General features: G+C 31.6%; 1 protein-coding gene across 1 annotated transcript; it reads left to right on the plus strand.

The window, feature by feature from the left end:
• The first annotated feature begins 16,081 nt into the window (after window positions 1–16,081).
• On the plus strand, window positions 16,082–19,337 carry LOC133036270 (lysine-rich arabinogalactan protein 19-like). Its single transcript, XM_061112806.1, has 2 exons — window positions 16,082–16,191; window positions 19,010–19,337. The coding sequence occupies exons 1-2, from the start codon at window positions 16,082–16,084 to the stop codon at window positions 19,335–19,337; spliced, it is 438 nt and encodes a 145-aa protein (XP_060968789.1).
• Window positions 19,338–21,158: the final 1,821 nt, after the last annotated feature.

Raw genomic sequence — 21,158 nt, forward strand, 5'->3', positions numbered from 1 at the left:
GCACATTGTTTCTTTCTGAAAAAGCCTATGCCGACCCTCTCTCTCTCTTTTCCTCTCTTCAATTTCGAAATTCCTTGAGTAATAGAGTAGTGCCCACACACATCAAGTGGTATCTCAATCATAGTGTGTAAGACTGTAGGAGAATCCAAACAACAAGAAGGAGAATCAGCATCAAAGGAAGGAGAGAAAGAGATCCAGATTCAGATCTTGATTATGCTCTGCTACAGAAAGGAATCAAGGGCTAGAGATCTGAATGGAAGGAGTCATTATATTCCGCTGCACCCAATGTATGGTTTCTTGAACTTTATATGTGTTTATTTTATTGTTTTAGAATTCATATTAGGATGTTAATGAAACATACTTGGTAGTAAATCTAGATCCTGGTAAAATATTTCCAACAACTAGCACTAGAGCCATGGTAATGATTTACTTTCATGAAATATGAATTAAAATGATGATTTGTGTTGATTTGGATGGTTTCATGTTAGTTTATGTGCTTATGTGATGAATGTATGTGTTGTACAAATTTTTTCCATGAAAAATATTTTTTCTATTTTTGAAAATATTTTATTTGGATTCCTTGTGAAAAATTAAGCAATTTTGTTTTTAAGGAACTTAATTCCGATAAAAATTGAAAGAGTTATGAATTTTGGAAAAACATTGGGGTTCAATGGTGTCGAGGGTGGTGCTCATGCGCACCAGACCCTCGGACAACCCCCCATCCGCGCGCGTGACACACCTGTGGTCACCCTGTAGCACGCCCGTGCGTCTCGCCCAGGAACCCTGTAGCCTGCCGAGATTTCTCGGCAGATAGGGCTGCAACCTCCTCTTTCGCGCGCGTTTGGGGCTGCTAGCAGCCTCTCCTAGGCTGCAGCTGCAGCCTCCTGGGCAACCAGCATACCCAAATCGATTTTTGTGGGTTTTTCCCCAAAAATCTGAATTTTCATGGGATTGTTTCCAATTTGAAATATTTCCTTTTTTGAAATATTTCCAATTATGGTAAGATTTAAAAAATTGTTAACTTCTTTAATATTTATATATTATTTAATTATAAGATTAGATATTTCGATTTTTAACATATTTTAAATTAAAAGATATCTTTGTCTTTTTTATTTAAAATATTATATTAAAATTATCTTATATGACAAATTAAATAATTAATAAATTTGAAATTCACATAGATATTTTTATAGATACACTTACCACAATTTTTTCAAATTCAAAATTTGTTATTTTGTTAAATATTTAATTATTTATAAATTATAAGTTTAAAAATTATATTTTTCTATATATATCATTTTTTTCTTATTGGAAATTTATATATCATATCTTAAATATTTAAATAACTTAGATATTTTTGTAGAAATTTGAATATTGCTTAATTTGAGATATTTTGACATATAATTATGGTAATTATTATTTATTTATTATTTTATTCCTAAACTAATAATTATCTAACCAAATCTATTTTAAAATTAGTTTATTTTATTAAATTATAAGATCTGAAAGTGATATTGAAGATTCTTTCTTTCGAATCACTGATCTTATTTGATATTTAATTTAATTTGATTCAAATAAACCTAGATATTTTAAAATTAGTTTCTTTATTTTGAGATTTTAAGGTTTGTTTTAACAACCCTAAATTTTCAAAATTTATTTGGTTAGTTTAAGAATAATAATTTAATTATATTAATATCTTATTTCACATTTGTTACATGGACAACGTTTGTTTAATTTTATATTGTTTGTTCAAAATTTTTTTTACAAACCTATTATTTATTTGATCTAAATTTCTACGATTAACTTGTTGACAGATCCAATAATCTGATTTTAATCATAGTCCAATTGTCAATAGATCTTATAAATAATTTGTAACAGGTAAATTTTGTACTTCTTTCATCTGTGTAAACCTAGTAACATGATAGGGCCCATCCAAATCATTTGACCTGTGTGAGCCTATATGTTTGCTATTGGGCTTAGATGCATATAGGAAGCCCATTTAAGTTTTACAAAGTAAATAGACTAGGTTGCTAAAATAAAATTTGACATAAGTAATTTTATTTAGGCCCAATTAGATTTGGGCTTATTCAAGGGAAATTTACATCATTTACTAACTTTTCCAATAATCTTACAATTATACTTTGACACGCCCAATATAACATTTTTACTGTTTTTTTTTTTTTTAATTTGGCAGTATACTGCCTTGATTCAAAAATATGGACATTAGTTATAGGTTTTTATATATTATGTGGCTTATAGGTGTCTTTATGAGGTTTAATCTCTTCATTTTTTAAAAAAATAGTGGTTTAAAAAGGGATGATTTGACAACTTTATTATTACTTAAATTTGAAATTGAAGACAACTCACCCATCACCCACGTGATTCCCATTCCCAAGCTTATAAATGTATTTTGTTTCTCTCTCTCTATCTCTTTTTGTGGGTTGATGTTTATAGAAAAATTCTTGAGATTGGTGTCAAGATAAAGACCATCAACCAAGAACTTTACATAAAACCCTTCTCTCCATTCTTCACTATTTCAAAAACTTACAAAGCTCATTCCTTTCATTGTTTTTTTCACTTGAGTTTTGAGAGAGAAAATAAAGATATATATATAGAGAGAAATTTATTGCGGGTGTGCTGAAAGAAAAAACTTGAAACGATGATGAAGGAGTGTGGAAGCTCTCTTGGTGAAGAGAGCATATCTCAGTAAGAATATCTTCAAGAAGAACAATATAGAGGAAGAAGAAGAACACCAAACAACTCAAACTTTCTAAGTAAAAAAAAATTCTTTTTTTCTTTATTTATTTTTTCTAAAACGACATAAATTTTATTGGGTTTTTGTTGTTGTTACTAATTATGTTTTCTTTTCTTTTTTGGGGTTATAGTTAGCTCTGGTTTTGTCAGTGGTGGTATTGTATCTTTTGAAGCCTCTAATGGCATATTTTGTTACTGTTTTTTATGCTTTTTTTTTTTATATTCTTTATTTTTTTTGTGTTGTTTTAGTAGTGTTTTCTTATGTTTTTTATAGGATTGGGAATCCAAGTACACCCGATCGGAATACTACCATTCTAGAGTTTTTTAATGCTTGTTTTTATGTTCTTTATTTTTTTTTTGTGTTGTTTTAGTAGTGTTTTTTTATGTTTTTTATAGGATTGAAAATCTAACTACACCCGATCGGAATACTACCATTCCAGAGTTATAAACTCTGGTTATTACTCTGTTATTGAAGATATTAAAAAATTTCTTACTGAATCTCAATTAAATATGTTTTCAAAAACTGTATTGGAAGTTGTTTTTGATTGCGTAGAAGCTGTAAACTTTCTTCAGTGTTTCCTTGTCTTTGTATGCCTGACCTTTTTCAACTTCTGGTTGGTGTTTTTCTGTTATTAGCTTCGCGTTGTTGATGTCGATTTCTGGATCTAGTTTTTTACTGTTGTTTTCAAGTTTTTCTACCATTTTTTTAGCAACCAGCTTCGCATAGTCAACTATGTTGAATTTGTCGTTTTCAAATTCTCTTGTTTTTGACTCTCCTCCTACTTCTAATTGGTGTTCCAATGTGTATGAGTCTGTTGTTGGTGTGTTATTTTCAAGTGTTGTTGTGTTGTTTTCGAGCATTGTTACATTCTCTTGAAATAATTATGTTCTTTTTCCCATTGTCCATTGCTCTTTATGAGAACTAGTATAGATTCCATGTCCTGTCATTTTTCATAATATTTCATTTACGTGGTATTTTTTTCCATATTAAAACAACAGTAAAATAACATTACAAAACAGTAATTTGTTGTTGATTTAGTAATTTTTTCTCTTTGCCAGATTTGATGGTTTTTTCCTAGTGTTTCTATAATTCTGGTATTGATTTGTTCGTCTCCAACCACGAAGGAGAGGTGTTGTTTGTGTTTTGTTACTATTGACAGTATAAAAGTAAATATATTGGGCCTGGGCAGTATAAAAGAAATAAAAATGGGATTGGACAGTAAAAATGTAAAGTTTGCCGTGTCCCAGTATTTTTGAAAATATTTGGTAAAAAAACAGTATTTTTGTAAGTTTCCCTTATTCAATGAATAACAATTGTTTATTTTAAGGTTAAATTCCTCTCTTTTGGGCCTTGTGTGAGAGTTGGGGGCCAATAGAAGTGGGTACGACATACTGAACCCAGCTCCCCCTCACATGAACTACCCCAATTGTGAAGGCCCATTTGCCTTATTTAAATAATTGTATTAGGTTAATTATATTAGTCTAACCTAATTAAAATTGAATTAACAACATAATTAACTTTTAAAATATATGAAATTTATTTTTCATTTTAATATTTTAAAGTTAATTTTAGAAAAACACTTAGTTAATGATATATATTCTAGATAGTTATTTCTACATTAGTTATTATTTCTAATATTAATTAGAAAAATATCATTGATTGTGAAATTAATTGTTTAATAATTAATTTTGGTACAATCTAAGTTTAGTATATTTTCCTAGTATTAAATTAGAATTAATAATTAAGTTTCCTCTATACTTAATTATTTATTTATTGAATTTAATACATTTAATTAAATTGAAAATTTCAATATCTAAGTTGATTTTCATCATGATACTTAAATATTATTATTTTCATGTTATTTAATTAAAGTTAAAAATTATCTTAAGTTTGGAATCTTGTTTGAGAATAACTTAAATCTGAATAATTTTTCAAAATATATTTTATTTTATTTTATTAATCTTTTTCCCACAATTTTGAAATTACATTTCTGTAATGCAGAAATTTCGAATTTTATTTGAAAAATAGATTAAAGTTGAAAATTATTTATTTTAATTTTGGACCAACTTAAATCAATGATTTTTTCATTTAATGATTAATTAAAATAAATGAACTAAAATATATTATTATTAGAAATTGAATTAATTAGTCAATGAAAGTCTAGATAGTTATTATCTGTTTTGTTTGAAGTATTTTTCTAGTGATATTTAATTAAATAGAAAATTAATATTTAAGTTGATTCCTAATCACGATAGTTAAATATTTGAAATTTTTCTTAAATATTTAATTAAATAGGAAAATTATATTTTTGTTGTAAATTAATTTTTATTAATTTTGGGCCAACATAAAATTAAGATAATTTTTTAAGGATTTATTTTTATTTTATTTTAACAAGCATTTTTCGAAAATTGTATTATTAAATACTTCAATTTTTCGAAATGCAATATATATTTATAGAAAGTTAAATTTGAGTTGTAAATTAATTTAAATTAATTTTGAAACAACTTAAATTGAATAATTTTCTAAATATTTATTGGAAATTATTACTAAGATGGAAATAATTCACGTTATTTTCATATGCATCTAAGTATAATTTATAAATATTAAATTAAAATTTATATTTGGAATTTTTCATTCTAAATTGGAAATTTTAATTAAATAAATATATATTTAAAATTAATTGATTAAAATAAATATTAGAAGAAAATACACTTTAAATAATGAGCTTTATTATTAGGATATTCGATCTCCATTGTTGGTTTTACATAGCTATTATTTTAGTGAATAATCCTCCCTAATGGAGGAACGTTCATTAGCAAGTTAACACCGTTTAATCTCGAAAGATAAGTATTCTTGTAAGTTTTTTGTATAGTATTGATCACCCTAATGGTGGCGACTATATAAGACTTGCAAGAGTATGAAATAATGGTGGAAGCTCATAAGATAGAATAGCCTTAACTCTCGCCTAAACGGGACAACGCTGGATTCCAATCTTGATCGAATAAAAGGTTGCTAGAATGTTTATCATTTTAGATGAGCTGACAACTCTATTCAATGGATGGTATCACTGACTCTCGCCTAAACGGGACACTGATATCAATTTGTTGAAGACCTTGGAAATTATTTAGGATTGTATGTTTTAGTATTTTCACTTGTCATTCCTACTTGCTATGTGTTTGATAATTTCTGAATTGTGTATGAATTTATATTGATCCATGTTATTTTCTGTTATTAAATTGTAGTTTAATTTCGAATCTTCATTGTTGGTCTAACTCGGTTTGTTGTTCTAATGGGATAAATCCCTAATGGATTGTCACCATTAGACAAACATAATAGTGTTAGATCTCAAAAGATAAATATTGTAAATGCAACATCTAGCTGTTCATCAATTGATGACACCTTAGACTAGTATTTACAATGTGAAACAAGAAGATTGTATAAATAAGATTACTTTGACTCTCGCTAATCGGATCATCGTTGGATTCTTATTTAAATACAAAATTATCCTAATTCCTCTTAGCTTATTCATTTCGAATTAGCTCAATAACATATCATTGGATGAATGGTCTATAAATCATTTCATGTCATTCTATATTTTCTCTTTAGAAATTAAATGACGCAAATGATTGTATTCCCGAAATTCTATCCCAAAATGATATAAATCCTCAATCTTAGAAATCTCCTACTTGTATGGGCAAACCAACTTAGAGTTAAATTAGTAGTGGTGGTCCAAGAAAGAATTACTCATCATACAGTTACACTTTCACAAGTGTTTAATAACCATTTTCTATCAATGGATTCAAACTGTATGAGTTTAGTATTCTGTGACCAGAATCCACTTGCACTATTCTAAGAAGTCTTTGATGTAACTAAACCTATATCATCAAAAGACACAACCATATTTTATAAATCTATGGCATTTGTATCTTGTTCATAGTGGTTTTGACAAGATCATTCTCTGCAATGAGTTAATATGCCTATATCCACTGAAATTAAGTTCATCTCATTCGCAGATGGATGTACATTTAGGGGTGGATATGAGTTTTCGTTGTATTCTTAAAACGATCACTCTAGATTTTACCTTAAGCAAAAGAAATTTGAAATGTTTGAAAAATTTCATGAATTTCTAACAATGGTGAAAAGCCATTAAGGTAAGTGGTTAAAGATCTTGCGAATTGATAGGGGTGGAGAAATAGTTAGTAGATATGCAATTCAAAGATCATTAAGTTGATTTTTGAATTATATCCAAACTTACCTCCCCAGAAATTCGAGTTGCATATTGATAATTAGTCACAAGTCGTTGCCTAAGTCCTTCTATGGTAATACAATTTCAGAATGATGCAATGGTTGTATACTTAATATAAATCATTACTAGATTCATGGATGATCTAATCGAAATCTTAAGAAAAGCTAGAACTGCTAACCCTGGTTTGCATGTTTGTTAGCTATTCTAAGTGATTAGGGGTGGAACATCCCATAGTCAATAGATAAGAAAGTGTTTGTTTAAACAAATACTAATTTTCTAAGAAAATGACTAAGTCTGAAAATAAAGTAACAAATAAAGGAGATATTTTTTTTTCTTGATTCCAAAAGTGTTCTATCATCTTATTCTACATATGATGATCACATTGCCTCTGTTGTCTTAACACAACTGAAGAGGTCAATACCATTTACTTTTCTTAGACATAGTCCACGGTACCTTGTCGTAGTGGGAGAGTTTCTAGGAACTCACCTTCATATGACTTGGAAGACACTAATGATTAAAATCCATTGTGAGTTTAAACAAGTAATGGATTGTCAAGATAAGAAACTAAGAAGAAAGCCAAGAGAACTATGGTTTAATCCATTCACATGGAGTAACATAAAGTTTTCTATTACAAGGACATAAAAGGAAATTTTCGTTAATAAGTCTATTCAATGGACTTAACAAAACTTCATGTTCCTAGTACTATAGGTTTGAGTTTATCTAAACCTATGGCTTGTGGTATACCTGGTCAATTACTTACTCTAACGCAAGAAACTTACTTTAGTAAGATGCTGAAGCATTTTCTTTCCAATGGCAATCTATAGAAGCTTCACAACTTCTTAGACATAGATTTTATTTATCTAAGGAAAAGTCTCAAATATTCCAGAAAAGATAAAGCCATGAAAGAATTTCTTAAATCAACAGTGAGAGGTCTCAGATATGCTTTAGTATGCCTTAGACCAGACACCTGCTGTTGAGTGGGAGTAATGAGTAGGTATCAGACTAATCCAGGAGAAGAACATTGGAAGATAATCAAGTAAATCTTAAGATTAAGGAGAGGAACTATATGTTAGTCAAAAAGGGTGTGTTTAAAACTCTTAGACTACATCACATCAGATTTCGAGACTTGCCTTTGTGCTAGAAAGTCTGTTGATAAGATGGTGATTACTCTAGGGGTGGAATAGTGATTTTGGAGAAGTGTAAAAACCTATCTGAAGTCTCTAGGTCTACCAGAGAGAGACTGAATGTTAAAGTTGCAGGAAAGGTACTTATTCAGTCTAAGGAAAGTTCTATACATTTGTGGCACCGTTCCAACTTGTCTGAACTACTAGTGTTATTTCCTGATTAACAAAAAGTAGTTGCGAAAAGTATAGAATCCAATATCCTAAGAGAGTAGACATATAGAGAGGAATTTCACATTATCAAGGATTTTGTGATTAAGGAAGAGTAATGGTGGAGAAAATGTTGTGTTTAATTCAACCTGTCACATCCTATTACGAAGAGTTTACTACTAATACACTTGATTTGTATATCAAGGTGTTGAGATTATTTGAAATGCACATTTTGTTTTATATTAGTGCAAGTGGGAGTTTGTTGGGTTTTGTGCCCTAAATAAAACCCATTTCAATATAATCAGATTTACTTATTAATAAAGATCAGAAATAACATTTTATGTTGCATGGTTCACATGATTTATTTCATTATTATATATAATGTATGAATTCTATTTAAGTCCAGAACATATGAATTTGTTAAAGATTATAGTGTTGTCAGCACAGTGGAATATAATCTTAATTATATGTTCGAAAGTTTATTCCCTGATTTGTCAGTTCACTGGATTTAGACTGGCATGATAATCAACGATAGGTATTCTTACATCTTGGAAAAGTGTTATGTCCTTTCTAGGGCATTGGAAAAGTTTACCAGTATCGGATGTATGGAGTATACATCGGAAGGGACCGATATTGAACTTTGATTAGATATATTAAAATTTACCGTAATATCTATTCAATTCAATATCACCAGTTGATCCTAGATCAAATGATCTTAATCCTGATATGATTATGTTCGATCTCAAGAGTACTATACATGTTCTTTGATTTGTTAGTTAAGCCTACTTTTGGGTCAGGGTGATACGTACATTTTGGGAACATGATAGTATAATTGAGTGGGAGCGCTAACATAAATATGGAGTCTATAACTTCTATAGGAATTTAGAAGTGAAACGATGATATCCTTCGAGCTTGGCTAAACAGAGATAAATGGTGGAGATCTCATTTCACTTCGCTGAAATATCATTTATATGGAGCTAATTGTTTTAAGGATAAAATACATTGAAGGTGTAACGGTAACTTAGTCCCTATTCAATGTAGATCATTTTGATAAAATTAGGATTATAACAATAGATAACTAATGTATTATCTATATCGTGGAACATATAGAGCGTTCTATATGACTGAGAGTGCAATTCCAAGTTCTAAGTGTGGATTCAACAAGAAATTAATAAGTTAGGGAATTTACTTGGTAAATTCAGTTCGACTTATTGGAAGCTCGGTTATATAGACCCATGGTCCCCATACTAGTTGAGACCATACTGCTTGTAAGACTCAGTTAATTGATTTTAATTAATCAATTATAATTCTAAAGTTAGACTATGTCTACTTTATGAATTTTCACTAAGCAAGTGCGAAATTGTAAAGAAAAGAGATTCTAGGTTTATTTATTAATTAAGAGACTTTACACGTCTAAATTAATAAATATATTAAATGACAATATTATTTAATAATTAATTTTTAGTTTTTAAATAATTAGAATTGGCATTTAAATGGTTAAATTGGAAAATTGGTATTTTTGAAAAAATGGGAATGAAAAATAACAAAATGAGAAAGTTGCAAAGTGAGGCCCAATTTCCTTTTATGGCCGCCCACTATGCAAACGGTTTACCATTTTATTTTTCCATTATTTTAATGCCATACAATTCTGACTTAAACCTAGAGGGCATTCTATAAATAGAAAGTGTTGGCTTCAGGAAACTCATGACTTTGCACATTGTTTCTTTCTGAAAAAGCCTATGCCGCCCATCTCTCTCTTTTCCTCTCTTTAATTTCGAAATTCCTTGAGTGATAGAGTAGTGCCCACATACATCAAGTGTGTAAGACTGTAGGAGAATCCAAACAACAAGAAGGAGAATCAATATCAAAGGAAGGAGAGAAAGAGATCCAGATTCTGATCTTGATTATGCTCTGCTACAGAAAGGAATCAAGGGCTAGAGATCTGAATGGAAGGACTCATTATATTCCGCTGCACCCAATGTAAGGTTTCTTGAACTTTATATGTATTTATTTCATTGTTTTAGAATTAATATTATGATGTTAATGAAACATACTTGGTAGTGAATCTAGATCCTGGTAAAATATTTCCGACAGCTTAATCCATTGTCGTGTGAGTGGATTGCAAATGACAAAACTAGGTGGTAACGCGAAACCACATAAGAGAAAAAATAAATCATCTAAAGATGCATACGAAGTTATTTCATTGCATGGTAAGAAATTGAGATAATAATTGAAATGCCACTTTAAAATGAGATTGAAGAAACTCGATCTGCAAAACTTACCATGGAGAATTCGAGATTCGGGTGTTAAGAAATTGTGAAATGGTGCTTCGTAAACCTTCTATGTTTATAATTGTTCCGAAACAGTAATGTGGTTGAACAAAACAATTTGGATTGTTGATAATGGAGTTGTTTTGCTTGAAGATGCAATTTGGAGTTGAGGAGATGTTAGGTTATTTTTAGTATTAATTTTAGATTAAGTTTAGTATATTTTTAATTGAGTTTTAATCGTATTTGAAGCATTTTTATGCTTATATTATTATTATTATTATTATTATTATTATTATTATTATTATTATTGTATCGCATTAAAGAACAAATACAATCTGCACTAGTATCTAACTAACCCTCAATTAAATGTATGCAAGTTTGAAAGCCAAACTAATATTTTACTTAGATGTACATTTATTAAATATTAAATTTTAATTTGAATTTATATTCTACAAAGTATAATACTAAGAAATTGTATCAAATAGTGTTGCACACTCTTTGTATCGAGTTTTTTATTCTACAAGTTTTACGTATTATCCTAGGATATGGCTAATAGTGTTGCACATTTTTTGGCAAGCTAACTTTATCTTTTACTGATGATTATATTTACTGTTTAGTAGCCTGGGTACTCTGTCTATCGATAATGTATTTCAAGAAAATATTTATTAATATATTTATCTTGAGTACTCTTTTTTCTAGATTTCTCCCATGAGGTTTTAATGAGACTTTTTTCTTAAAAAAAAAATGTATGAGATGCATTATAGTTATATTTGGGAAATTTGATTTTCTATACTTACATATACTTAATATTTTATCCCTAAACTAATACATATCACCATTGAAAATATATGACCACTTTATCTAAAACCCAAAAATACCCCTCTCATAACTCAACCCCATCTCTCTCTCTCTCTCTCTCTCTCTCTCTCTCTCTCTCTCTCTCTCTCTCTCTCTCTCTCTCTCTCTCTCTCTCTCTCTCTCTCTCTCTCTCTTGGATTGGAGATTGGTCGTTCTTCCTCTTGGATATCACTCTCTCCACAACCATTCACCTTGCAACTTTTGATTGACACATGTTATTTAGGAGCTTCCGCTGCTCCCACTCTAACGGAACCAAAATTCGACTCTCAATTGATGTTGGAAAACCATTAGAAAATCCAAAAATCTACCGCAGCCTCATTGGTAAACTCTGTAAAGTCCTTTTTTGGCAAGTTAGTTGAAAAAAATATTTTTTACTTTTATGGTAAGATTCTTGTGCATTCATAACCGATTTCTTACCTTGTTTATTCGGTTTGTAGTTGCTCTTTTTCTTGTTAGGAAAGTTGCACTTTTCAGCTGAACTTTCCTTTGTTTGGAAACTTCTTAAAAGAGAAGCAATTCTCTTTTGGAAAGTTATCTTTTTTAGGGAAACTTTGATTATTGCCTTTTCCTTATTGATTTCGAATGTATCTTGATACAATCAGAATATCTAATCTATTTTTGTCAGGAATCAAGCATTAATAGAGGATCGGACCCGATTATAGCAAGTTTCCTGTTTTTGGTCTGATCTGCTGCGTCAGCATCCGAATCTGATGCTGCAGATCGTGTTTTATTAGGAAAGTTTTTGTACAGCTGTAGATTCGATCTTGTGACTGTCTTTAAGGTTTCTATGTTCTATAAATAGAGCCTAGAGAGCAGCCATTCGAATGCGCTCTTCCATTATTCAGTTTTTGCATTTATCTTTCAGAGTGAAGAGTGTTTCTTTGTTTTGTTGGAGCCTAGTTGTTCATCTAGGTTCTAGTTGTCTATTTCTGTTCTTACTCTGTCCTAGAGGTTGTGAAGAACTATTGACTGAACAAGAGATTGGTCTTCAGGAGAAGACTTGATAAAGCCTTACTTCGGGAGGAAGTAAGCACTTGGTCTTCGGGAGAAGACTTGTTGAAGCCTTACTTCGGGAGGAAGTAAGCACTCACACTTCAAAGACAAAGGGAGTTCGGGCTTGAACGTGTTTCAAGAAGTCAGATTCATAAAGTGGATTACAAAGGATTGCGGCAATACTTTAGAGGGAGTCTAAACTTGTTTAAGTCAATTGTCTTTGTAATTTTGATACTTTATTAATTTATTTCATTCTCTGGGCGTGGCCCCGTGGACTAGTAGTGTTCGGGAGAACACTGATACCACGTATAAATCTCTTGTGTCAAGTTATTTATTTTTCTACAAATATTTTATATTCTGCCTGTTCTGTTTTGTCACTGCAAAACGAGTTTATGCAGTAGCAGAATTACTTTCTACTTCTGCAGACGCATACAGTTTTATATTTTCATATATATAATTGACATTTGCAAAAACACGGTTTTTCAATTGGTATCAGAGCGGGACACTAAACTCTTAGTGTAGTCCTATAACGTTTTTGTGTTAAAATGTCATTTTTTGCAGAAGGAAGTTCTATTTCTAGACCACCGTTGCTTAATGATTCTAACTATCCTTATTGGAAAGTTAGAATGAATAGTTAGAATGGGGCCTTCATCAAATCTCAAGATGAGAAAGCTTGGAGGATGGTTCTATCAGGTTGGTCTCTTCCAGTTGAGACAGATTCTTCAGGTAATACTACTGTAAAATCTGAACTGGAATGGTCTATTGAAGATGATAAACTTTCTGCCTACAATAGCAAAGCTGTGCATGCTATATTTAATGGTGTAGGTGAAGGTTATATCAAACTTATATCATCTTGTGTTTCTGCCAAGGAAGCTTGGGAGATCCTTCAAACTCAGTTTGAGGGAACTTCTGATGTTAAGAGATCTAGATTTATTATGCTTCAAACTAAATTTGATGAGCTTAGAATGTTAGATAACGAAACCTTAACTGAATTCAATGAAATATTATCTGATATTGCTAATGAATATTTTGCTCTTGGTGAAAAATTTGATGATTCTGTTCTTGTGAGAAAAATTGTTAGAGTTCTTCCAGAGAGGTTTGATACTAAGCTTTTGGCAATGGAGGAAGCTAAAGATTTTAGCACAATGAAGGTAGAAGAATTAATGGGTTCCTTGCGTACTTTTGAACTAAATCAACAAATTTAACAAAAGGACAAACCCAAATCCATTGCTGATAAAGGTAAAAGTATCGCTTTGAAAGTTGCTGATAATGAAAATTCTGATAGTGAATGTGATGATGAGATTGCTTTATTAACAAAGAATTTTTAGAAATATATAAAAAAGATGGGAAATAAAAAGAATATCTCGAAATTTTCAAAGGGTAATACTCTTATTAAACCATCTGTTTCTAACAAAAAGGGAATTCAGTGCAGGGAATGTGAAGGTTTTGGGTATATTCAATCTGAGTGTGCAAACACATTGAAAAAGAATAAGAAAAGTTTCAATGTCACTTGGAGTGATGATGAAACCGAGAGTGATGAAGATAATTCTGAGAATGTTGCTCTAACTTCTGTTATGACTAATGCGTTGTGTGATTCACAGGTGAAAACTAGATTGGTATGTTTGAATAATACCACTAAACAAGAGGAATCAGATGCAGATGAGTCTGAGATCTATGAAGAGTCTCTTGCTGAATCATACAAAGTCATGTATCAAAAATGGATTCAGGTTACTTCTGAAAATAAAGAGTTGAATAAATTGAATAAAAAATTGTCTCATCAAATTGAAATGTATGATCTAAAAATAAAGGAGTATGAGACAGATTTTTGGGCTAAAGATGAAAAAATCACTCTCTTAAAGAAGGAACTTGAAAATTTTAAGAAAAATGTTCAAATGCTTAACCCTGGATCTTCTATTTTTGAAAAAGCTCAGAATGCAGTTCAAAGAGGTTTTGCTGGCATTGGATCAAATGGGATGGAAAGTTCTGGAATCACGAAGTTTGTAAAATCTAGTGTTCCATCGAATCTTCCTTAGGCTACAAATGTGAAGTGTGCTGCAACAGTTTCACAGCCTGTTGTAGCAGAAGCTGTTTCTGATGTCGCAAAATCTCCAGGATTTACGAAAAGAGTAAGATCTCAGGTAAAAGATTTGTTCCCACCTGTCATTTTTGTGGTAGAAAAGGACATATCAGACCTAAATGTTTCACGTTGAAAAATTTGTTTAAAACAAATTATTTTGGTAATTTGGAAAAATCTCAAAAGAAACATAAAGGTTTGAAACAAATATGGGTTAAGAAAAGTTGTCTAGCTGGTTTTTCTAATAAAAGTGCTGCATCTCAAATGTGGTATTTTGACAGTGGTTGTTCTAGACATATGACAGGTGACAAGGACTTTTTGACTAACATTCGGCCTATGCAATGTGGAGAAGTCACTTTTGGTAATGGCTTAGCTGGAAAAGTCGTTGGTATGGGAACTCTAAATTTTGAAGGGTTACCTAGACTTAAAAATGTGATGTTAGTTGAAGGACTAAGGGCTAATTTACTTAGCATTAGTCAAATTTGTGACCAACGGTATACTGTCTCATTTGACAGTGATCATTGTTATGTACTTAATGATGATAATGAATGTATCTTGCAAGGATTTCGATCCAATGATAATTATTATACCCTAACTCCTGTGTTTACTTGTCATTCAGCTATCAACAACACCACGGATTTGTGGCATGCCAAGCTTGTGCATATTAATTATAAAAACCTGAAAAAATTGTCAAATGCAGGAATTGTTCGAGGTATACCCAAGCTTGGTAAAGAAAGTGTTGGTAAGTGTGAACCATGTCAACTTGGGAAGCAATTAAAAATCACTCACAAACCTGTGTCTGATATCAATACCTCAAAAGTATTGGAATTGCTTCACATGGATCTTATGGGTCCAATTCAAGTTGAAAGTTTAAATGGTAAACGATATATCTTTGTTTGTGTTGATGATTTCTCTCGTTTCACTTGGGTAGAGTTTTAAGAGAAAAGTCTGACACTTTTGATGCCTTTAAAACTCTTTGTTTAAGATTAAGAGTTGAAAAATTGTAATATTGGGAAAATTGTTCGAATTCGGAGTGATCATGGTAAGGAGTTTGAAAATTCTGTGTACGATGATTTTCGTAAGTCTATAGGTATAACTCATAAATTTTCAGCTCCCAAAACTCCTCAACAAAATGGAGTTGTTGAGAGGAAGAATCAAACATTGCAGGAAATGGCAAGGGTGATTTTAAATAGCAAGAAATTGACAAAGCGTTTATGGGCTGAAGCTATTAACACAACTTGCTATATAATAAACAGAGTGTTTATTCATCCAGGTACTTCAAAAACATCTTATGAAATTTGGAAAGGTAAACGCCCCAATGTAAGTCATTTTCATGTTTTTGGATGTGTGTGTTATGATTATAAAGATCGTGAGCATATTGGTAAATTTGATGCTAAAAGTGATGTCGGTGTTTTTATTGGATATTCTTTAAACAATAGAGCTTATCGTGTTTATAACATGAGAACTCAAACTGTTTTGGAATCAGCTAATGTGGTTGTTGATGATTTTAAAGATTTTTCAGAGTTTTCCACAGAAGCCAAGATAGATAGCTTTATGGATACTCCTTCAGAAGCAGCAAAAGTAGATCATGATGTAGCAGAACCCAACTCTGATGCTACAAATGACGAATCTGCTGCTACAACTGAGACAGGAGAACCAGAACCGTCTATCTTGACTCATCCAAACATCATCACTGATTCTATCTAGAAGGAACCAAGCACCAGAGTCAAATTGAATCATCCAAAAGATCTCATTCTTGGAAATCTTGAAGAAAGCATGGTAACTCGAAGAAGGTATGTTAATTTGATTAGCTTTCTTTGTTTTGTTTCTCAATATGAACCGAAAAATGTGAAGGAAGCCATGACTTTTGAAGAATGGCTCAATGCAATGCAAGAGGAACTCAACCAATTTGTTCGCAACAAGGTTTGGATTTTGGTCCGAAGACCAAAAGGTATCAATATAATTGGAAGAAAGTGGATTTTTAAAAATAAAAGTGATGAGTTCGGTACAATTGTGAGAAACAAGGCCAGATTGGTGGCACAAGGATAGACACAGGTAGAAAGTATTCATTTTGATGAAACTTTTGCTCCTGTTGCAAGATTAGAATCAATTCGTTTACTTTTGTGCATTGGTTGTATTTTGGATATTAAATTGTTTCAAATGGATGTAAAATCTGCCTTCCTAAATGGTATTTTGAGTGAGGAAGTTTATGTTGAGCAACCAAAAGGATTCGAAGATCCTGAATTTCCAGACCATGTGTACAAGCTTGTAAAAGCTTTGTATGGTCTGAAACAAGCTCCACGAGCTTGGTATGAAAGGTTGACTCAATTTTTACTCTCTCATGATTATCAAAGAGGTAGTGTGGATAAAACTCTTTTCATCAAGCATATAAAATCTGATTTTATCATTGCTCAAATTTATGTTGATGATATAGTTTTTGGTTCTACATCTAACCATGAAGTGCAGGTTTTTGATGATCAAATGAAAAATGAATTTGAAATGAGCATGGTTGGTGAGCTTACTTTCTTTTTGGGTCTACAAGTTAGACAAATGGAAGGAGGTACATTTGTACCTCAAAGTAAGTATGCTAAGAACCTTGTCAAGAAGTTTGGTCTTGAGTCGGCTAAGCAGGTAAGTACTCCAATGAGCACCACATTGAAATTGACAAAAGATGAGAATGGAGTAAAGGTAGACACTACACTTTATCGTAGCATGATTGGAAGTCTATTGTATTTAACTGCTAGTCGTCCAGATATTTGTTACAGTGTGGGTGTTTGTGCTAGATATCAAAGTAATCCTATGGAATCTCATGTATCAGCTGTAAAAAGGATTATTCGATATGTTAATAGTACTCTTGATTATATAATTTGGTATTCTAAAGATACTAATTCTAACCTTGCTTGTTTTAGTGATGCAGATTGGGCAGGAAATGCTGATGATCGAAAGAGCACAAGTGGAGGTTGTTTCTTTCTTGGAAATAATCTACTATCTTGGCATAGCAAGAAACAAAATTCCATTTCATTGTCCACAGTCGAAGCTGAGTACATTGCTGCTGGCAGTTGTTGTACTCAACTGTTATGGTTAAAACAAATATTGATTGATTATGGGTTTGAATTGGGTGTTTTAACTATCTTTTGTGATAACACTAGTGCCATAAATATTTCCAAAATCCTGTTCAACATTCTAGAACAAAGAACATTGATATACGACATCATTTTATTAGGGAACTTGTTGAAAATAAATCTTTGCAATTAGAATATGTTGATACTGAAAAATAATTAGCTGATATTTTCACCTAGGCCCTAGACTCAAATCGCTTTGACGCCCTCAAAAAGTCTTTGGGAGTTTGCATTGTCTAAATCTCTCTTGTTCATATTTTTGTACAATATTGTTAAGTTTTTCTTTTCTAGCATTTAATCTTCTTTCATTTTAATTTGACAAATCATGCTTATGCTTTTGGATTATAATTAGTTAGGATCTCATTCTTATCATACTTTGTGAGGTTGTGTTAAAAGGTTCATGTTACTTTTAATTTTGTCTGGGATTAAATAATGTATTTATACAGAGTTGAGCTATTTTTGTTTCAGTCTTGTCAGGTCCCTTGCTGGAATAGAGCTACCCATACTGAGGTTTGAAAGCCATCTTTTGAGTAAGCTGGAACATTGTAATTAGCAACTATGATGAGGATGCACTACCATAGAAAAGGGCTACCTTCAGTATGGTGTGATAGCATCCAGTTGCGGGATCAAATTGAAAAAGGCGAAAATGAAAAATCTTGCCAAGGACAATGATCCTATTTTCACTGCACACACTTATGTCTGACAAGTGTGTTCAAATTTGTAAGTCTCTTCTACTAAATGAAACTGAAAATCCTGATTCATAATTTTTCTCAACATCACTTAAGTATGATTTGTTCTTGAGATACTAACTAGTTATTCTCTTTTGAAAGCATAACATGTATTTTTTTTTTGTCATTTTTAATGATATTTGATTAAATTGCTTGGTTTAGAATTTCTTATGTTTATTGTACACATTTTATTTATTTTCATTTCTTTAAAATTAAAAAAAAATATATAAAAAAAAAAGAGGGAGGCGTAGTGACTTAATTCATGGGCTAAGGAAATTTTGTGCTTATTTGGTAAGTATCAATATTTATTCTTCCTTGATTTATTTTGATTTGTTTCCATTTAAAGATTGATCTTTTATATGATAATGTGTTTTTAATCTTGAAAGATTGTCTTATTTTTGGAAATATTGATGGTAATTCTAGTTTCCTTTTTAAAATGGGAAAGGAGTTGCAAGAGAGTAGGCGGTTTCCCTTTTGTTCATGGGCTGGCGGTTATTGTTCAAATTTTCAAAATTGGTTTCCTTTTCTCTTCTAGCTTCCATATTTATTTAAACCAATCTTTATCATTTATCTCACCACCTACCCGAACCTATTTTCTTGTTTCTCTTGTTATTACTATTCATCTTCCCTTTCAGATCGAAAATTGTGAGAACTAAGAACCTAGGGCATCCCAAAAAGTTGATGGTAACCGATGCAACCCCTTCCAATGTACCTCCTACTGCTTCAACCATACCTCCTGCTGCTGCAAAAACAGGAGATTCATCGCTTCCTCAGCGTGAATCTCAGCCCCTGAAGCCAAAACGACTTCCTAAACAAGTGGCTCGAAAATCTGTGTGCCCAGTTTGGACCTCTTCATCGTCTTCATCTTCGAAGGCATCTCCTCCACCTGCTGCAGTTCCTCCTCTTACTGCATCAGTTCCTGCCTCTACCCCATCTGGTCCTTCTACTCGAACTCGTGCCTAGCAAGCTTCTATCGAGTAGGAACTTCGATCATCTCGAAGTCGTGATAAGCCAGTGCCTCCAGCCAAGAAGATGTTGGGTTTTATGCCCTAAATAAAACTCATTTCAATATAATCAGATTTACTTATTAATATAGATCAGAAATAACATTTAATGTTGCATGGTTCACATGATTTATTTCATGATTATATGTACATAATGTATAAATTCATCTGAAACCCTTTTCACATACTTGATCCTGTTTATTGTGCCGTCAACACATTGGAAAGTAAACATGACTATGTGAATAAAGTTTCCTAGATTTATCAGACATAGGGTTTTACTGATATGATAATCTACAACAGAGTTTACTTGCATTTGGAGAAGTGCTATGTTCTTTCCAGAGCATTGGTTAAAGTAAAGCTCAGGTTGGATGCATGGAGTATGCATCGGAAGGGACCGATATTGAACTTTGACTTAGATTTATTAAACTTACCGTAATATCTATTCAAGTCAATATCGCCTAGTTGATCCTAGATCAAATGATCTTAATCCTGTTATGATTAGGCTCAATCTTGAAAGGCTATTTGTGTTCTTTGATTTGTTAGTTAAGCCTACTTTTAGGTCAGGGTGATATGTACATTTTGGGAACACGGTAGTGCAATTGAGTGGGAGTGCTATCATAAACATGGAATCTATAGCTTCTATCTGGCGAATAGTAAGCAAAGGATGATCTCCTTCGAGCTTGACCAAACGAACATAAATGGTGGAGTACTCATTTCACATAAGCTGAAATATCATTTATACGGGGTCAAGTGTTTTAAGGAATAAATACATTGTAGGGTGTAACGGTAGTTTAATCACTTTACAGTGTAGATCATTCATATAGAGGATCAGTGATCACATTAGGATTATAACAATGGATAACTAATGATGTGTCTATATGGTTGAACATATAGAGCATTCTATATACTGAGAGTGCAATTCTAAGTTCTATGCGTGGATTCAATGAAGAATTAATAAGTTAGTGAATTTTAGTGCTAAATTCTTGATCTACTTATTGGAAGCTCGGTTATATAGACCCATGGTCCCCGCACTAGTTGAGATAATATTGCTTGTAAGACTCATATAATTGATTTTGATTAATCAATTATAATTCTCAAATTAGACTATGTCTATTTGTGAATTTTTCACTAAGTAAGGGCGAAATTGTAAAGAAAGAGTTTATAGGGGCATATTTGTTAATTATGATACTTTGTATGGTTCAATTAATAAATATGATAAATGACAATATTATTTAATAATTATTTATAGTTATTAAATAGTTAGAATTGGCATTTAAATGGTTGAATTTGAAAATTGGCGTTTTTGAGAAAATCAGATGGAGAAAAGATAAAACTGTAAAATTGCAAAAAGTGGGGCCCAAATCCACATGTATAGGGCCGGCCACTTTTGTAGGGTTTTCCCTCTGATATTTTCATTATTTTAATGCCAAATAATTCAAACCTAACCCTAGTGGAATGCTATAAATACATAGTGAAGGCTTCAGGAAAATTACACTTTTCTTCTGACACTTCTGATTCAGAAAAAACTGAGCCTCTCTTTCTCCCTATCTTTGGCCGAACCCACTCTCTCTTTCTTCTTCCTCAAATTTCGAAATACTTAGTGTATGAGTAGTGCCCACACACAGCAAGTGATACCTCAATCATAGTGAGGAAGATCATGAAGAAAGACTTTCAGCAAGAAGGAGTTTCAGCATCAAAGATTCAGAGAAAGAGATCCAGGTTCAGATATTGATAGTGCTCTGCTACAGAAAGGAATCAAGGGCTAGATATCTGAATGGAA

Source organism: Cannabis sativa, chromosome 3 (genome assembly GCF_029168945.1).
Source record: "Cannabis sativa cultivar Pink pepper isolate KNU-18-1 chromosome 3, ASM2916894v1, whole genome shotgun sequence".
Classification (NCBI taxonomy): domain Eukaryota; kingdom Viridiplantae; phylum Streptophyta; class Magnoliopsida; order Rosales; family Cannabaceae; genus Cannabis; species Cannabis sativa.